Source organism: Ranitomeya imitator, chromosome 4 (genome assembly GCF_032444005.1).
Source record: "Ranitomeya imitator isolate aRanImi1 chromosome 4, aRanImi1.pri, whole genome shotgun sequence".
Classification (NCBI taxonomy): Eukaryota; Metazoa; Chordata; class Amphibia; order Anura; family Dendrobatidae; genus Ranitomeya; species Ranitomeya imitator.
The window spans coordinates 193,680,399-193,699,269 of NC_091285.1; the positions used below are offsets into that span (position 1 = coordinate 193,680,399).

General features: G+C 44.4%; 1 protein-coding gene across 1 annotated transcript; it reads right to left on the bottom strand.

Moving 5' to 3' along the window:
• Window positions 1-1,185: 1,185 nt before the first annotated feature.
• On the bottom strand, window positions 1,186-16,043 carry LOC138675733 (PE-PGRS family protein PE_PGRS33-like). Its single transcript, XM_069764209.1, has 9 exons — window positions 15,937-16,043; window positions 14,512-14,585; window positions 13,820-13,882; window positions 13,679-13,720; window positions 7,273-7,314; window positions 5,906-5,959; window positions 4,610-4,660; window positions 3,272-3,868; window positions 1,186-1,300 (listed from the first exon to the last, which is right to left on the bottom strand). The coding sequence occupies exons 1-8, from the start codon at window positions 15,983-15,985 to the stop codon at window positions 3,278-3,280; spliced, it is 966 nt and encodes a 321-aa protein (XP_069620310.1). The 5' UTR covers window positions 15,986-16,043; the 3' UTR covers window positions 1,186-1,300; window positions 3,272-3,277.
• Window positions 16,044-18,871: the final 2,828 nt, after the last annotated feature.

Consider the following 18,871-nt stretch of genomic DNA (forward strand, 5'->3'; position numbering starts at 1 on the left):
CCGCGTTACACTGCTGGGTCTAAGATCTAAAGGCAGAGGGGCTGTCATCCCTCTCCAGCTTCCGTAATGCTGCGATCGTGTTCGGGGGGTTAAAATGGCGGGAGTGGTCTATGACTGCTCCTGGCACTTAGTGCCAGGTGTCAGCTGTCAGAGTCAGCTGACGCCTGGCGGCGATCACCCGTGCACCCGTTCTTGGTCAGGTAGGCCCAGGGCACATGGACGGATTATTATGTCTGATATCAGAAAGGGGTTAAAGGGAACTTGTTATGTCATTAAGTACTGTTAACCTGCAGATATGGGGTTAACCTGCAGGTTAATAGCGTTCTAAAGCTGCTCGGCCGCTGCACTGAAAGCCCCACTGCAGGGAAGAAATTAACTATCCTCCTTCCGGCAGCCTCCGGCTTTCAGTCATAGAGATGTGGCCGGCACGGTTTCAGTCACCCTTCAATACATTGACTCACACCTGGCTCTGTACTGATGCACTGCTGAGCCAGTTGTCTGTCAGTGGTGGGAGGGTGGTAACAGCCTCCGCTCACTGTATACCTAGCAGTGACTGAAGCCACGCCCCTATGAGTGAAAGCTGGAGGCTGCAGGGAGGAATAACATTTATTTCTGCCAGTAGCCTCGCTTTCAGTACAACAACCACATGGATTTAGAATGCTATTAACCTGCAGATTAGCCCCATTGCAGGCCAGTTGTGCTTGGGGATATGAAAGGTTCCCTTTAAATTTATGAACAGAGTGATAGCTCGCTTTAAACCCTAATAATTTCACATGATATTCTAGTTTAAAAAAAAAACCAGGTAGAATATCACAGTTTACTTGTAACCTTCCTTACATATACATCACGTATCAGGTTCTCTCTGAAATGTTAATGGGTAAGTGCAGATGAAGTGATAGTGGCGCCAGCACCATCTTGACAATTTTGCCAGCCTATTCCTCATAACATTAGTAATTTGTGTAGGTGGCACACGAGACCAGGAGAATGCTATTGGTCTGAGTTTTGCCTTATTTCTACCCATTAAAATGCTGTGTGGGTACTGCATACACTACTTATTGCGCAAGGTTTATCAGTCAATGGGCACTATTTCGCTATTCTTGATGCCATGTGGGCACATTATAGTACTATATGGGCACTGTATGATTCGTGAAGCTAGTCAGTCAAGACAAAAACTGTGAGAAATACTGATTTTCAATGAATTTATTTGATTTTTGATCAACAACACTAAACTATAAATGGAGATGGTTGATTCCATCTGCATATTACATTCCAAACTCATCGGGATTGTGACCTTGGCTTCCTGTGAAAACAAAAGGAAAAAAAACTATTAGGTGCATTACCTTTAGAACCATACTGTGAGAATAAACAATGGCATCACTGTAGTTTATACTTAATGTTATATCTTAAATACTTTAAAAAAAAAACCATAATGTTCAAAATCAGTAAAATGTACATTTGCTTCAGATGAATGTAACTTCACATCACATATGTACAGGTAAAGGGAATCTGTCACCAGCTTTTGCCATCTAATCTGACAACATTATAATGTAGAGACAGAGACCATAATTCCAGTGATGTGTCACTTACTGGGCTGCTTGCTGTAGTTTTGATAAAATAACTGTTTCATTAGCAGGAGATCATCATTAGATAACTAGTAAACCTGCTACCAGATAATCCAACCATTTTCATGAGCTCTGTATCCCCCCCCCGACCACCAATTGGCAGCTTTCTGCCTATGCACAGTCTGTGGTGTGGACAGGGTAATACAGAGCCCAACATTCAGAGAACTGGTAGATCTGCAGCAGATAAAACGGTTATTATCAAAGCTACAGCAACTAGCCTAGTAGGCGAAATATGACTAGGAATTAGGGTCTGTGCCCCTACATCATGCTGTTCTCTTATGGGGTAACACAAACTTGATGATGGATTCCCTTTTAAGGTACAGATTTAAAAAAGAAAGGTATACTGCATAGGGCATAAACAAAATGGAAGGGCATACCATAACTTCTATCATAACATTAAATTATGGTTTTCTAGAATAGAGAAGCAGGCGATGCTGTTGGGTTCCTTCAAAAAATAAACTGAAACCGAAAGTTGGCGATGAGAATAAAGTCAATTTCTTCCCAGCAGCATTCGGGTAAGTGCGGGCGCCGGGCAGGTTAAGAATGATATTAACATGCAGATTAACCCCATATCTGCAGGTTAATAGCAATTTTTCCAGTGACAGGTTGCCTTTAAAGGAGTTGTCCACTGCTTAGGCAACCCCTTCTAAAATACCATATTCCCCAATGTATAGACTGAATGCACTACACTCACGTCACGTACCAGCGGCATTCCTGCAATGTCGGCGCTGGGTTTCCTAAGGCTCATGTGACATTACTATGCCACGTGAGCCCTGCAGCCAATCAGTAGGCACTGATGTGCAGCAATTCTCACACGTTCCCAGCACGGGCACGGTTCAGCAGCTCAACGGTGGCTTGTGATTGGTTGCAGTGCTCACATGGCATCGGTGTCGGAAGTGAGCCTAGAGTGTCTTATTTTACATTGGGGAATATAGTGTTTAAAAAAACGGGTTGTCCAAGTAGTGAACAATCCCTTTAAGGCCCTGTTCACTTGCTCATTTGGATAGTCCCTTTCAGTGTTCATATTTTTGAGCTTCATAATATTGGGAGCACCCAAACTAAATAAGTGATCTGTTGTGTCAGTGATGCACATGAAAGTAGAGGTTCCCTGATAATTATTATGGGCTCAGTCTGGATTACATGTTTCAGAATAAACAAAAAAACTTCTGCACTTTTAGAACTTTGTGTTCTAAAAACAGATCCCAAACTGTCATAAGAATGATTAATGTGACCTCTCTCCCTCTGTTTGTATAACTGATGCAGCGGATGACTTGGTGAGTATTTCTGCTCCTAAAATTGGAGCAGAGAAACGCTGCGCTGCGTATGTCCTAACAGCCATGTGAACAGAACCGTAGCTGCAACTTTCAAAATGCCTTACTTGTGATGCATGACGGAAGTGTAGTTAAAGGGCTATTCATATCCCAGCAATTCATGACTATACGGCACAGGAGGCCGCACTATGCTGTTTCCATAACGTCCTAATAACTAATGCATTTCTTTTTGAAATGTTGTAAACAACATACGTAATATATAATATTTACAAGAAAAAGTAAAATTGGTACCGTTTGATCCGAACATGTCAAAAAATCACAAAACAATGTGCGGGTAGTAAAGGGTTAAACACGCATACATTTATTTATTTTTTTTACCTTTTTTTAACCAAGTCCAAGTCCTCCTAGTAAGCCACCAGAACCTCCACCACCTGTGAGACCTCCAACTAAATTTCCAACTAAACCTCCTTGATTTTGACCACCTCTTGCTCCTGCACTGCCTCCCTGTCCACCCAATACTCCGCCAAGCAGCCCTCCACCTAATAACGATCCAGGAACACTTAGTATCGATTGTAGCAGACTTCCACCTAATAAAGATCCTAGTGGCCCTCCGCTTCCTAATAAGGATCCTAGCAGCCCTCCTCGCCCACCACCACCTAATATTCCGCCAAGCAGCCCTCCTCCACCTAATATTCCTTCAAGCAGCCCTCCACCTCCCTGCCCACCACCTAATATTCCTCCAAGCAGCCCTCCACCTCCCTGCCCACCACCTAATATTCCTCCAAGCAGCCCTCCACCTCCCTGCCCACCACCTAATATTCCTCCAAGCAGCCCTCCACCTCTTTGCCCGCCTAAAACTCCCCCAAGCAGCCCAGGCACTAAGTTTAATACTGAATCAAGTTGACGAGTTGTACGTTTATGCCCTTGGCCGGCGTCGTCTTGACTACTTGGTGTGAGATCTGTAGGCATATCATCCTACAATATATATAAAAAAACAATATTAGTGTTGTAGGAACAGCATTCCATCTTAATAGATCATCCGTATGTAAAAACGCAGATCATGTTTTCATCCTTAGACCTCTAAACCAAGTTCAAGGGAACGTTTACTTCTGGACATTTTTAAAGTCTGACCCAAATATAGTGCTGAGGTCCTATACAACAACGGGACCGCTGGTTTCTCTCTGATTAGACTACTCTACAGTGTCTCATGTACAGATTACGCTTAGGATGGAAGCGGCTGCAGAACACTCTGTGCAGATACTGAGCTAAGAAGGATTTGTAAAAGGTCCAGTTCTAAAGTTCAGAATTGAGAGTTTAGCGCTAACTGGTAAATCTGCTGATATTGCATGGTATGGTATTTCATGATATCATGCTTTAATTCACTCGACACTGGAGAGGTAGTGTAAGCACAGAGCGGATCCTAACAGAAGACCCTCAGTAAAATATTTGAAGGTCCTGATTTGTACATCTGGTAACTGTTCCAACTTTCCATGAATTGAACATATATAGTATCGCCATATCGTGTTGTAATAACGCAGCGATGTCTGGGGAAGCTGTCATTTCTCACCAGGACAGCAGTGCTAGCAAAACCACTCACATCACCGGTAGACGACTCCCTGTAGATTGCATATATCACATTATATACTAGGCCAGGCCTTTTTCTTGATATGTTTGTGAACATTTATCATTTTCAACCTATAACATAAGGAAACTTACCAGCAAAACACAAGTGATTGCTAATTCGAAGGCATTGGCCCTAAGCTGCTCCTGTAAAAGAAATGCGTCATTGGCAATTAATGACTGAAAACAACGATTGGAGATTGGCGGAGCAGGGGAAAATTTGAATTGTGTGGATTTTGCCTTGAAATTCAATTTGCAGCAAAGTTATTCAATTAATAAAGTGAAATGTTAAAAAAAATACTCATCACGCCGTTAACCTATGAAATCACCCTGCTCCTTTCTGCCTTCTGTCTGGGGCCTCTTGCTTCTGACATCGTATACCCGCATCTCTGGTGTTTACACTTTAGAATGGGGCTTCCGGTCAGGACCAAACCTGGGACATCAATAATAAGGTGCGCCACGGCGCTATGATGCACTGTAATCCCGATGCTTGGTCGTGGTCGTAAGTCCCAGCCTATAGTGACAAGGCTAAAAATGCAGTGTGCAACAGTGGGGAGTGGGGTGGTCGGAGAAGTGAGGGGTTTTTTTAACTCTTTTTTTGTTAGCTTTTTTTTACTGTTTGCCTGCCTTCTAAGGTTGGGGAAAATGGGAGCCCTTGGCAGTCATTTTGCTGAATTCGTGCACAGCGAATTACAAAAAAAATCAGTTTTCTATTCACCCATTTATTAATACTGTAATAAAAGGCAACATTTTTTCAAAACTTTTAAATGTATATAAGGGTCACCAGCCTCTACTATGACACCAGATATTGGGAGAGACGAAGATCAGGCAAGCTTCATTTCAACACGTTCAGTCCTTAGTTCCTGGGGGAGATAATCTGCTGCCAGCGATGTCTGGCAGCATCTTTTTTCCCTTCTCCCATTTCGATGCAAATTCATGGTGAAATTGGGAAGCATAGCTAAAGAGATTGGTGATGATCTTTGGCTATATATATAGATATATATTTATATATATATATATATATATATATACACACAGTATAGGGGCACACCCCCTCCTCAGTAACCATGTAACCCAATACTTGGCAAAGTTAAGGGGTATTCACGTTTTAGAATTTTTTTGACATTTTTCTATAAACTGTATATCAATTCTTCGCAGTTTTATAAGACTTCTGCCTTTCAGTCATTCAATAGGAATGGCTTTTCCTTTCAGTGCATGTAAATCTGTCATGTTAAAGTAATGATGAACACAGTAGGACTGATCACAGCTACATTACCATTTGCTGCCATACGAACAATTAATATACTGACATGAGCTTCAAAAGTGTCCAATGCTTTCATATTATGCACAAAGTTTCATATAATACAATGTAAATAGGTTTTTCTTTTTTACCAGCAGCTGTGCAATGACTGAAAGAGCATCATTTTCATCCGTAGTTCCATGCGCCTGGGGACAACAGATAACCCTCACTTTATTGGGCTTCATGCACTTGGTTTCAATGATTTCAGTAAGACTCATGAATGTTGTATATTAAATAAATTCTCCTACTGACATGTAGAAGTACTTAAAGGGATTATCCCATGAACAAAATATATTTTAATTAAAGGGAATCTGTCAGCAGGTTTTTGCTATGTAATCTGAAGACCGCTTGCTCGATGCCTCTCTTATCAAGTTCTGTGGTTTTGCAATGATTGTTTTAGCAGCAGGAGCTTATCATTGATTGGTCACAGCAGCGCCATTGCCTCCTGGTATGACTCCGCCTCCTCCTGAGATAAGCAGCTCACTGTCTATTAACTTTGTACATAGAGAGCTTGCTGTGGACGGGGTTAGCTTTCTCAGCCCTGCTTCATGCTAAATCTAAAAACTCTGTGTCAGAAATGCTTTACCCTGGAAACTGAGTGATCATTGGATTAAGGGTCTCTTTGCCTACATCATGCTGCTCACAGATGAGGTAGGAAAAACATGCTGACAGATTCTTTTTAATAGATCTTGGAATAATAAAAAAGTTCCATAATTAGATGTGTTAAAAAAATGTTCCTGTGCTGAGATAATCTTATAAATGTGCCCCTGCTATGTACTGGTACTTGCTGTGTCCAACCATGCAGAACTGCTCCAGTTCATGGTCACTACATACCACAGCTCCTGGACGTGGAAGAAAGTATAAGTCACTTATGATAATTGAGCATAAAACCGAAACAGCAGGGACTCACAGCTGCTACTTTCTCAAGTAACACATTTCCATGCCAGTTTTATCACAGTATCAACTGTTTCTGCCTCATCTTCAACCCTCTGAGCCCACCATTAATTAAGTCAGTGATGTAGGATTTCCAGAGGCCACAGAGCTTATATTTCACTGACTTGATTTATGATGAGCTAACACTAGTGACATAACAAAAACCCTCACTCCTGTGATAAAACAAACAGGCAGGGATATGTATTCCCTCACCTAAACATTTGTGAACCTCTGCTGTTTTGTCTGTATATTCACTTATCGTAAGTGACGTATTCTTCCTCCCGTGGCTAGGAGCTGTGATATGTGCCAACCATGAACTGGAGCAGCTCTACATGGTAGAACACAGCAAATAACGGTATTTAGAAAGGGCAAATTTATAAGATTATTTCAGCACAGGAACATTTTTAAGACATCAAATTATGAAACGTATTATTATTACAAGATCTATTAATTAAAACATACTTTGGTTATGGGACAACTTCTTTAAATCTAAAAAAAAAATTAAAATTAGTGAAAAAAATCTTACTGGATTTTGACCTGATCCTAACATGGTGCAGCCAGTGACATCCTAGATGAGAATGGAAAACATTACTGTAAATGGTGATCCAGGTAATTGAAATTAAAAGAGAGGAAACTTCTGCTATCAAAAAGTAAAATCAACATTTAATATACTGTTTTGTTGTGAATTATATGACAGCCACATATCTGATAGCAATGAGGTGATATACGGACGATAGGTGTGCATTTGTGGCTGGCATTTTAGGGTGGAATATGAGTCTGGTACTGTATGGGAACATATGGAGCAGACAATATTTTGAGGCATCTGTAGCAGGCACTCTGTAGGACATCTGCAGCTGGCACTGTATGGGGCATATATGGCAGGCATGCGCAGTAAGCACTGTATGGGGCGGATATGGCAAGCATGTGCAGTAAGCAATGTATGGGGCATATGTGGCAAGCATGTGCAGTAAGCAATGTATAGGGCATATATGGCAGGCATGTGCAGTAAGCACTGTATGGGGCGTATATGGCAGGCATGTGCAGTAAGCACTGTATGGGGCGTATATGGCAAGCATGTGCAGTAAGCACTGTATGGGGCGTATATGGCAAGCATGTGCAATAAGCACTGTATGGGGCGTATATGGCAAGCATGTGCAGTAAGCACTGTATGGGGCGTATATGGCAAGCATGTGCAGTAAGCACTGTATGGGGCGTATATGGCAAGCATGTGCAGTAAGCACTGTATGGGGCATATATGGCAGGCATGTGCAGTAAGCACTGTATGGGGCATATATGGCAGGCATGTGCAGTAAGCACTGTATGGGGCGTATATGGCAAGCATGTGCAGTAAGCACTGTATGGGGCATATATGGCAGGCATGTGCAGTAAGCACTGTATGGGGCATATATGGCAGGCATGTGCAGTAAGCACTGTATGGGGCATATATGGCAGGCATGTGCAGTAAGCACTGCATGGGGCATATATGGCAGGCATGTGCAGTAAGCACTGCATGGGGCATATATGGCAGGCATGTGCAGTAAGTGGAGCACCCCCAGACACAGGGCCACGACGTTTCGGTACCGGGCCTCTCTGGTTCGGTTCTGAGGCTGTCACGGTGGCTAGACCCGGTCCGCGACCCTGCTAAGAAGCGTCCAATGAAGGTGGTGGTATAGCCTGTCAGGAGTTCGTGACGCCACCTGTGGTGTTCGGTCAGGGTGACCGACGCTGCTGTGGGGTCCGCTGGGGTGATGGAATGGCAGCTGGATGGTATACCTTCCCACAGGTGAAGTATGTCCCCAGGGCTTCCCAGTAAGGTGGATGGTGATGGTGTGAGGTGCAGGCAATAACGAGGACACAGGGTTGCAGTCTCTTTACCTTTTACTGAAGGCTTCAATACACTCAGTCCAGAGCACGTTCAACCGGGCTATCAGAGACCGGCCGGTCCGATGGGCACATCCAGAGTTTCCCTCGCAGATGGAAATCGTTGCCTACCAATAGCGCCTGTGTGTTGTAGTCCTACCCTGCTGAGCATTCGGAATAGTCCTCACAACTGCTGTTCTCTTTCGTTCGTTCTCTACAGCTCTCTCTCTCTCTCTCGTTCTTTGATTCCAGATGTTGCTAGTTTCTAACATCCCCCAGATATGTTATGGCTAGGACGCCACCCGTTTGACGGGAAGGCTTGGAGGTCTTCCGGGACCCTAGAGACGCCCCTCTCCCAATGTTGCCCCCTAAGTCTTCGTAGGTGTAGAAGGTAGACAACAACTTCATAAGAAGAGAAAAATTTGAAGGCACTCACCAGTCTTCCAAAAGCATTCCTTTATTAACACCAGATAAAATTCATGGCCGGGGGAGTGAGAGCCGAAGCTCGTGTGAGCAGAGGGGGACGACGGCCGTTTTGCACTGTGCCTGCACTTCTACGGGATTTGACCCGTAGAAGCGCAGGCACAGCGCGAAACGGCCGTCGTCTTCAAATTTTTCTCTTCTTATGAAGTTGTTGTCTATGGACTGTTTTTCTTGAAGAGCACCCGGAGTCCCATATGATTACGGATTATTGGAGAGTAACATCTAGTAATATATTTCTCTGTTTTCACCTGAAGTTGGTCCAGAGAGACCGGAGCAGTGGGGACAGTGCCGCTCATTTTTTTCTTTTTTTCTGGACTGTAGAAGGTAGACAGCCAACCTATAATCAACTGTCCAGCGGAATTTGAAGTAAGGCCTGAAGTCAGTTACTCCTACCGTGATCCGGCCACCGACTACGCGCCTCAGTAAGATGTTGCCTTCCTCTCTCGGCACGACTCTTACTGGCTCTCCTTTGTGCTGATCTCATTTACACTGTTCCACAATATTCTTCCCCTCTTGTCTCTTCCTTAGGATACCGCCGCAAGGTGTGCAGGCGCGGTTCCGTAACGTTCTGTTCTGTCGCTAGGCACCTGCCAGGTTCCCATGCCTGACAGGGACCCCCCTGTGTCTTCTCCCTGCAACACCCCCTGCCTCGGGATGTTGCCTGGTTCCAACCCAGTCAGCTTCTGACTAACTTCCTCCCCAGCCCCTAGTTTTACCAGTGTGAGGAGTGGCCCAATAAATGAAGCCTTTTTCTCCCCCTAGTGTCTGGAGTGTGAAGTGTAATGTGTTCTAGTGATACCTGGTCAGGAGAACTCCTTAGTGCCATCAGACGTACCGCTACTCGCCTTGGGGCCATACTGCAACAACCAGGTCTCTGGGGCGCTGCACTCCCCCCCGGTTAAATCCAGTACTCCTGGACTGGGAAGAAGAGCAACAATACAATGCAGTGAAGACATACAAAATTTTTAAATGCTAAGAACAATAAATAGAAAAGGTGCTTCCCTTTATGGGAGGTGAGGACACTTGAACGTTACAAACAAAAATAACAGTTTTAAATATTTTTAAATAACGTTTAGACTACAAAGAACCTTTAGTACCCAGCCGGGTATTCTACTTAAGTGCAAATTTTAACAAATAACTAACTCTTCCTTTAAGGGTGTGTTCGCTTACCCACTAAAGGCCTACTATAAAATGCTACATAACTCGTTTCTTTCCATTCTAACTTCCCCAATGCAGGACCGCCTAGCTCCTTGGCTGGGCCTACTGTCATTGTACCAACCATCTTTCTACGTTTCTCAAGAGGACCCTCTCTCTAACCCCTACGGGTTCACTTCCAGGCTTTCCTGTCCTCAATCTTTACTAACATTATTAACTATCTAAGTTCTTCAACATTATTAACGTCTCAATAAAACAATCATCAAACATTCCCTTTAAGAGGGACCCAAGTCTCTGGTGCAGACTCTCTTTCAGCAGCAAGTTCGCAATCAGCAAGTCCTTCTGCATCAAGTCTTCGCAAGGTCTTCACAAAGTCTTCACAAAGTCTTCACAAAGTCTTCTTTGACTTATAAAACCAGTAGGGGGCACCTTTAAGAAGGTGCAACTATTTACAAGGCCAGTTTGTGAATCATTCACCGTCCATGATTCGGTAGTCTTTAACAATGATGAACTTGTGCAACATAGGAAAACAGTAGAAAAAGACAAGCAATAGAAAACAATAGGGATCCCGGGTCAACAAAGGAATCCCTAGGAGTTAACCCTGGACGGGTTTGGAGGTAGCAGCAGGAACAGTTAACTATTTACAAATGTTCAGGTCTCCGAGGTTTAATGCTGTAATGGGGGTTGCGGAGGTTGTGGCCTTACCTCACAGACCACACCCTTCCGTTGGCCACGGGTGGCCTCCGCCGTTGTTCGCGGGAATCGGGCCTGCTTGGTGATCCTCCACAGGGACTCCTTCCTCTGGTGCTCCAGCTTCCACATGTAGGGCCGTGCACAACTGGACACCCCTGGCCACCCAGCCGGCCTCCCTCCGCCACCGGGTATAGGTCACTGCATCACCTGGCCTCAGTTCACGGGTCTCCTCCCACGTCCCATAGCGGGGCTCCACTTCCTTCCGATCCACACGGACCTGCAGGGGTTCTCCGATCTCTTGGATCACCCCCATCTCCTCTCTGGGGTTGTAAAAGACCACCACTCCCCAGTGCGACGGCGGAACCTTCTCCTCTGCAGTGAGGTCTATCACCTCCACAGGCTGCGGTTGTTTTCTCCAAGCCGCCACTAGGCGTCGCTGGTGCTCCGTCACCGGCAGGATCCTTAAGTCCCGCTCCTGCGGGACACAACTCCCTGGTCGGGTGTAAGGTTCCGACGTAGCCGGTGCGGGTGGAGGAGGAGACACAGGGGACAGACGGATCGCCCAACCGGGAACTCACTCGGCACGGGCCTCCAGATAGCGTGCCAGCCACCGAGCCTCGGCGGCAACCTCCCAACCATCAGGCATCCGACCTCCGGGCTTCCCTTCGGGCAGCTGCACAGCAGTGAGGTCCTGCAGCGGCGGCAACTCCGGGGCCGCTGCGGGCGATACAGGCCTGCGCCTGGCCGGGTCGTCTCCATGCGGTCGCCTGGGAGTCGCCATCTTTGTCCCTTCCTCTGCGTCTTCTTCTCAGCGTCTCTTTCGGGGTCGGCCCTGTCCCCACTGTCCCCACCCTCCGTAGAGGATCAGAAGGCGGACCTCAGCGGCTGACGGGCCCGCCCTCAGGACACAACAATACTTAGACTGGGCGGCCATTATCCTTCGCGCTCTCCAGCTTACTCACGCCCACTTCCACGCCTTTCTTCTTCTCCTGTGCTCGTGTTGCGGCAATGGCGGCGGTTTTGGCGGGAATTTTCCGGCAATAGCAGTACACAGTCTTTGTAATAAATCACAATCCAACACGTTTCAATCACAGTTCCAAGGCACACATGACCTGCTCCTCAGGCTTAAGTACGATCCTGTTCGTGACGCCAAGTTGGAGCGCCCTCAGACACAGGGCCACGACGTTTCGGTACCGGGCCTCTCTGCTTCGGTTCTGAGGCTGTCACGGTGGCTAGACCCGGTCCGCGACCCTGCTAAGGGGCGTCCAATGAAGGTGGTGGTATAGCCTGTCAGGAGTTCGTGACGCCACCTGTGGTGTTCGGTCAGGGTGACCGACGCTGCTGTTGGGTCCGCTGGGGTGATGGAATGGCAGCTGGATGGTATACCTTCCCACAGGTGAAGTATGTCTCCAGGGCTTCCCAGTAAGGTGGATGGTGATGGTGTGAGGTGCAGGCAATAACGAGGACACAGGGTTGCAGTCTCTTTACCTTTTACTGAAGGCTTCAATACACTCAGTCCAGAGCACGTTCAACCGGGCTATCAGAGACCGGCCGGTCCGATGGGCACATCCAGAGTTTCCCTCGCAGATGGAAATCGTTGCCTACCAATAGCGCCTGTGTGTTGTAGTCCTACCCTGCTGAGCATTCGGAATAGTCCTCACAACTGCTGTTCTCTTTCGTTCGATCTCTACAGCTCTCTCTCTCTCTCTCGTTCTTTGGTTCCAGATGTTGCTAGTTTCTAACGTCCCCCAGATATGTTATGGCTAGGACGCCACCCGTTTGACGGGAGGGCTTGGAGGTCTTCCGGGACCCTAGAGACGCTCTTCTCCCAATGTTGCCCCCTATGTCTTCGTAGGTGTAGAAGGTAGACAGCCAACCTATAATCAACTGTCCAGCGGAATTTGAAGTAAGGCCTGAAGTCAGTTACTCCTACGGTGATCCGGCCACCGACTACACGCCTCAGTAAGATGTTGCCATCCTCTCTCGGCATAACTCTTACTGGCTCTCCTTTGTGCTGATCTCGTTTACACTGTTCCACAATATTCTTCCCCTCTTGTCTCTTCCTTAGGATACCGCCGCAAGGTGTGCAGGCGCGGTTCCGTAACGTTCTGTTCTGTCGCTAGGCACCTGCCAGGTTCCCACGCCTGACAGGGACCCCCCTGTGTCTTCTCCCTGCAACACCCCCTGCCACGGGATGTTGCCTGGTTCCAACCCAGTCAGCTTCTGACTAACTTCCTCCCCAGCCCCTAGTTTTACCAGTGTGAGGAGTGGCCCAATAAATGAAGCCTTTTTCTCTCCCTAGTGGCTGGAGTGTGAAGTGTAATGTGTTCTAGTGATACCTGGTCAGGAGAACTCCTTAGTGCCATCGGACTTACCGCTACTCGCCTTGGGGCCATACTGCAACAACCAGGTCTCTGGGGTGCTGCACTAGCACTGTATGGGGCATATATGGCAGGCATGTGCAGTAAGCACTGTATGGGGCATATATGGCAGGCATGTGCAGTAAGCACTGTATGGGGCGTATATGGCAGGCATGTGCAGTAAGCACTGTATGGGGCGTATATGGCAGGCATGTGCAGTAAGCACTGTATGGGGCGTATATGGAAGAAGAAGAAGCGTCTTTAATAAACTAGGAGATTGTGGATTACAATGCAGAGCAATGAGAATATCAACCAAGCTCCATGCCGGAAGTGCACTTAATCACTGAAATGAGGAGAACAACGATATTATGTGTTGCTTACCTCAAGTTCTTCTAATGCTTTGATTAGTTCCGTTTTATCATCCTAAAAAGCAGATATATCACATTCATTAGGCATAAAAATAAGTCACTATGAAGGATAGTCCGAATATGCAGTAAATGGCCATATTAGAATTCTTTTTACCTTATATTTCATACACGAGCAGAAAAATTCTATCACACCATTAGCAGCTTTTACATCGGCACTCTAAAATTTAGGAAAAAATGAAATCGGTAATTTTTTTTTTTCATTTTTCAAACACATGTAAAGAATCATCCTGTATTAAGAGTCTGGGAAAATAGCCATGATGGCTGTGGTCTGCTTTCGAGACCCCTACCTATTGTGTATGTGCTGTGACAGCAAAAGTAGACACACATTTAAATAAATGCTGTAAACCACACCCTGTTACCTGATCACAAATCTTATTTTATTTAATCAAATTTCAGAACTAATAATTAGTATTGATGAGCGAGTGTACTCGTTGCTCGGGTTTTCCAGAGCACTCTCGGGTGGTCTCCGAGTATTAATGACTGCTCGGAGATTAAGTTTTCATCGCCTCAGCAGCATGATTTACAGCTACTAGCCAGCTTGATTACATGTGGGGATTCCCTAGCAACCAGGCAACCCCCACATGTACTCAGCCTGGCTAGTAGCTGTAAATCATGCAGCTGCCGCGATGAAAACTAAATCTCCGAGCAGTCACAAATACTCGGAGATCACCCGAGCGTGCGGGGGAAAACCCGAGCAACGAGTACACTCGCTCATCAATACTAATAATCTCTATTAGTTTTTTTATTTTTCTAGGCCATTGCTGATATACTTGGTCTAATACTTACTATAGCTTTCTGCAAGCAGCTTAACCTTGCAACAGAGCCATTTTCATCTCTGATAACATTTGACGCAGCAGGAGCTAAAACATATGAAGTACAGTTATTTACCGCTCTCTGATAATATTTCTTTACATTCTTCTTTCAGTTTAAGGAATCTTATTGAAACATCATTACTAAAATTTAATGGGGTTGTCCCCTCAAGAATATTATATGGCATATACTGTTAGTATGTCATAAATGTCCTAGATGGGACAACCTCTTTATGATTTTTTATAGGGTTTATGTCATGAACACATTTCTAAAGCTGTTTTCTTAATTGTGAGTCAGTATTACTTATTGTCTGACATTTTCTGTTTTCAGCTGCTCACTTGTCAGCTTTGCTGTGTAGACTGGTACAGGGGCAGCAGAGGATTTAACGACAGCTCTGTTGTATTTCTGGAGCCATGATAAGGCTCAGAAAGCATCTTCCATGTCATTCCTTTATTTCTGGGGATAGGACTTGTACATCTTTTTCTGGTGACTATATCAGTATATGACATTTTACTGTCAGCTAAAAAGGTATTTGAATACTGGCCAGAAAAAAAAAGAGAATTTTATGGAGTACATAAATTATTTTTACTTACCCCTTGGTAATCCCACCACTCCATGTAAAGATTTAAAAATTATATATCAGCCAAACAACTCAGATCAGTGGCTTCAGAGGTCAGGGGACTGATAGACAGGATACTATCACTGGAAAATGTAGTTTTACGTGGCAGCCATTAAGACAGCTAGACAGAGTCTGCCAGATTAGAAGCCACTGTTATAGAGTGTTTCTTTTTACTGGTATCCAAGAAGCATCGTTTCTCCTTGCGGAGATTGACATGCTAAGCATGCCGAGATGAGGAGACTTAAAGCCGCAATGCTTCTCTGGGAAATATGCTAATTATGCAAATTGTCTCTTCAGAGAGGAAGAGAACTGGAACTCTAGTGCCACCTATTGGAAGTAGCAATCCTACAAGTTGACTTGTAGGATTGCTACTTCCAGTAGGTGGCACTAGAGTTGTAGTTCTCTTCTTTTTATTGGCTCATAGAGGAGAGTTCTGAGTAGGGGGTTCCACTTTATGATGTCCATATACCCTAGTTGGGCATATTCATGGGGCTCGGCTGCATGAGAAAACCCCTTTGAAGAAGTCTTTAGCATGCTCCTAAGCTCCCCCTACTGGTGGTTGCAGAAAGACAGCATTTTATAATTTAACTCTGAAATCTATACAGGTAATTTGGAATTCTGTATTAAAAAAAAATATGTTTGCAAAAAAAGGTAAAAACAATTATAACAATTATAAAAATCAATCTGCAAAATATTAGACCTAACAATGATATAAAGTGGGTCAATTATTCTTCCAAAACTGAACTTACTAGCAGAATAGTAACACAATCAGAGGAACTTACCAAAGCAACAAAGAGCTGCAGTCACCAGGAGAAGACACATGGTCTTCATTTCTGTGCTTCTTGCAAGTGTATCTCCAGTGTAAACGCTGGTAAATGAACTATGTGGAAACACTGAAGATTTGGTCAATTTATACAACTTGCTGTTTAGGTATACATCCAATACTAACCAAACGAAAATCATAACGAGGAGGAAAGTGTGAAATCATTGTGAAACATGAGAACGATGAAATCTGATAATTATAATACTTACTTGTCATGGTGTGCTAGAATGATCAAAGGATGTTACCTTACTCATTATTTGTACCCTCATATAAATCAAATATGATCTTGGCATTTACCTGGTAACAGGTAAAACCAAATGTAGAGTACACAGTGGTAGGAAATAGTAAATGTCACTGAACTGCGGAACAAATACAATACAGATCATTTTACAAGAACGACTTATGAGCGTCACCTTTTAGGTGAGGGTTATTGGGCTAATTTTACTCACGTACATTCGTGTTCTTCAATGGTTCTACAAGTGGTGGGAGAAGCAAGACCAAGAAGTTCAGGAAAGAATTAGACCACTGGGGAAGATCCAAGATGGCCACCGACTGAGCAGAATTAGACCACTGGGGAAGATCCAAGATGGCCGCCGACTGAGCAGAATTAGACCACTGGGGAAGATCCAAGATGGCCGCCGACTGAGCAGAATTAGACCACTGGTTGTAAAAGTAATAAAACTGCAGATTGTTCTTTTGGGGACATTAGTTTTCTTGCAGACTAAATATTTGAACCCATTAAAGATGTTTTACTGACCTTTCCAATATCTTATAGCTCCTCTTCCATCACTGCCTCAATCTACTGCCGGCCAGAACAAGATGTGTGAGACTGGCTGCTCACCTGAACCGACATGTGAGCGCTGCAGCCAATCGCAGATGCCTTGGTCACTGCTGTGACCAGTGACTGACAATAGTCCATCTCGGCCAGAAACCTGTGGTTGATCGGATAGAAGAGGAAGAGGAGCAACAGGGAAATTGTAAGGTATGATTTTTCTTTATTTTTTTTTAAAGCCTGCATGCTTTCAAAAAAAAATAAAAATTCAGGAGTAGTAACGAGCTTTAACATATCCATGTTTTGGTTCACATATTATCTGGAGTGAATGAATGTTGAAGAATATTGTATATAAAAATATACTGTACATAATGGAGCCTTTGGCGTCCAATGTTACCAATCCATGAAAATGTCCTCCATTTAAAAAGACTAGGCTTCAGCTTTGTGCAATACAGCCGTACTGAACAGTGTTGTGTTGGATCCAGCTCTGGTTTAACCCCTTAAAAACTTGATATACATTTTCATCATGTCACAAAGGGCTGTATGAAGCCAGCTCAAGAGCGGAGTCAACATCTACCTGTAACTGCAGTGACCAAAAAGCTCCAAACACTGCAGTTTAACCATTTAAATTCAAGTGTCAATCTTTGACTGTTGCAATTAAATAACGCCATTGACTATACATGTGTGCACACTGCTATCAAACCTCTTCAACAAGATCAAGGAAAACCAATGGGCTACCATGGCAGCTAGGAGCCTGCTAAAGGCCAACATAACTGCCATATTAGTCTTCAATTGGATGATTGCAGCTTTAAAGGGACACTGTCACCTGAATTTGGAGGGAACAATCTTCAGCCATGGAGGCGGGGTTTTTGGGTGTTTGATTCACCCTTTCCTTACCCGCTGGCTGCATGCTGGCTGCAATATTGGATTGAAGTTCATTCTCTGTACTCCGTAGTACATGCCTGCGCAAGGCAATCTTGCCTTACGCAGGCGTGTACTATGGAGGACAGAGAATGAACTTCAATCCAATATTGCAGCCAGCATGCAGCCAGCGGGTAAGGAAAGGGTGAATCAAACACCCAAAAACCCCGCCTCCATGGCTGAAGATTGTTCCCTCCAAATTCAGGTGACAGTGTCCCTTTAAGTCTCCCAAGGAAACTACTAAATACAGTAAAAAGTTAAAAAAGAAAAAAGGTTTTACAAATACAGTATATAAAAAACCCACAAAATTTCAAATCATCTCCCTTTTGCCCCACTAGAAATAAACAATTAATAAAAATGTTAAAATGCACATATTTGGTATTGTTGTGTTAAAAAATGTCCGATCTACCAAAACATAAAATAAGGCTGCCGTCACACTAGCAGTATTTGGTCAGTATTTTACATCAGTATTTGGAAGCCAAAACCAGGAGTGGAACAATTAGAGGAAAAGTATTAGGCCGGCGTCACACACAGCGTAAAACAATACGGTCCGTATATTACGGTCGTAATACGCTGAAAAGTCCCAAAAATAGTGGTCCGTAGCTCCTCCGTAGGCAGGGTGTGTCAGCGTTTTTTGCGCATGGCATCCTCCGTATGTAATCCGTATGGCATCCGTACTGCGTGGTTTTCTCGCAGGCTTGCAAAACCAACACACCGCTATAGAAGTGATCCATGTGTCCCAAAAATAAAAAAAAATATATATATATACTGTCTATATATATATATATATATATATATATGTCAGTAGACACATATGTGTATATATATTAATATTTATTCCAGCGCTATACAGCTTGAAAGCCGGTAATTCAATTACCGGCTTTTTCTTTCTCCTTCCTAAACATGACATGATTTGAGACATGGTTTACATACAGTAAACCATGTCTTCTCTCCATTTTTTTTGCAGATTCCACACTACTAATGTCAGTAGTGTGTATCTGCAAAATTTGGGCGTTCTACTAAATTAAAGGGTTAAATGGCGGAAAAAATTGGCGTGGGCTCCCGCGCAATTTTCTCCGCCAGAGTAGTAAAGCCAGTGACTGAGGGCAGATATTAATAGCCTGGAGAGGGTCCATGGTTATTGGCCCCCCCCTGGCTAAAAACACCTGCCCCCAGCCACCCCAGAAAAGGCACATCTGGA

Coding starts and splice junctions, on each gene's coding strand:
- LOC138675733 (XM_069764209.1), bottom strand. CDS start 15,985: ATGAAGACCATGTGTCTTCTCCTGGTGACTGCAGCTCTTTGTTGCTTT. Junction 14,586..15,936: donor TGCAGCTCTTTGTTGCTTTG/GTAAGTTCCTCT, acceptor CATATGTTTTAG/CTCCTGCTGCGTCAAATGTT. Junction 5,960..7,272: donor TAGGATCAGGTCAAAATCCA/GTAAGATTTTTT, acceptor TGTTGTCCCCAG/GCGCATGGAACTACGGATGA.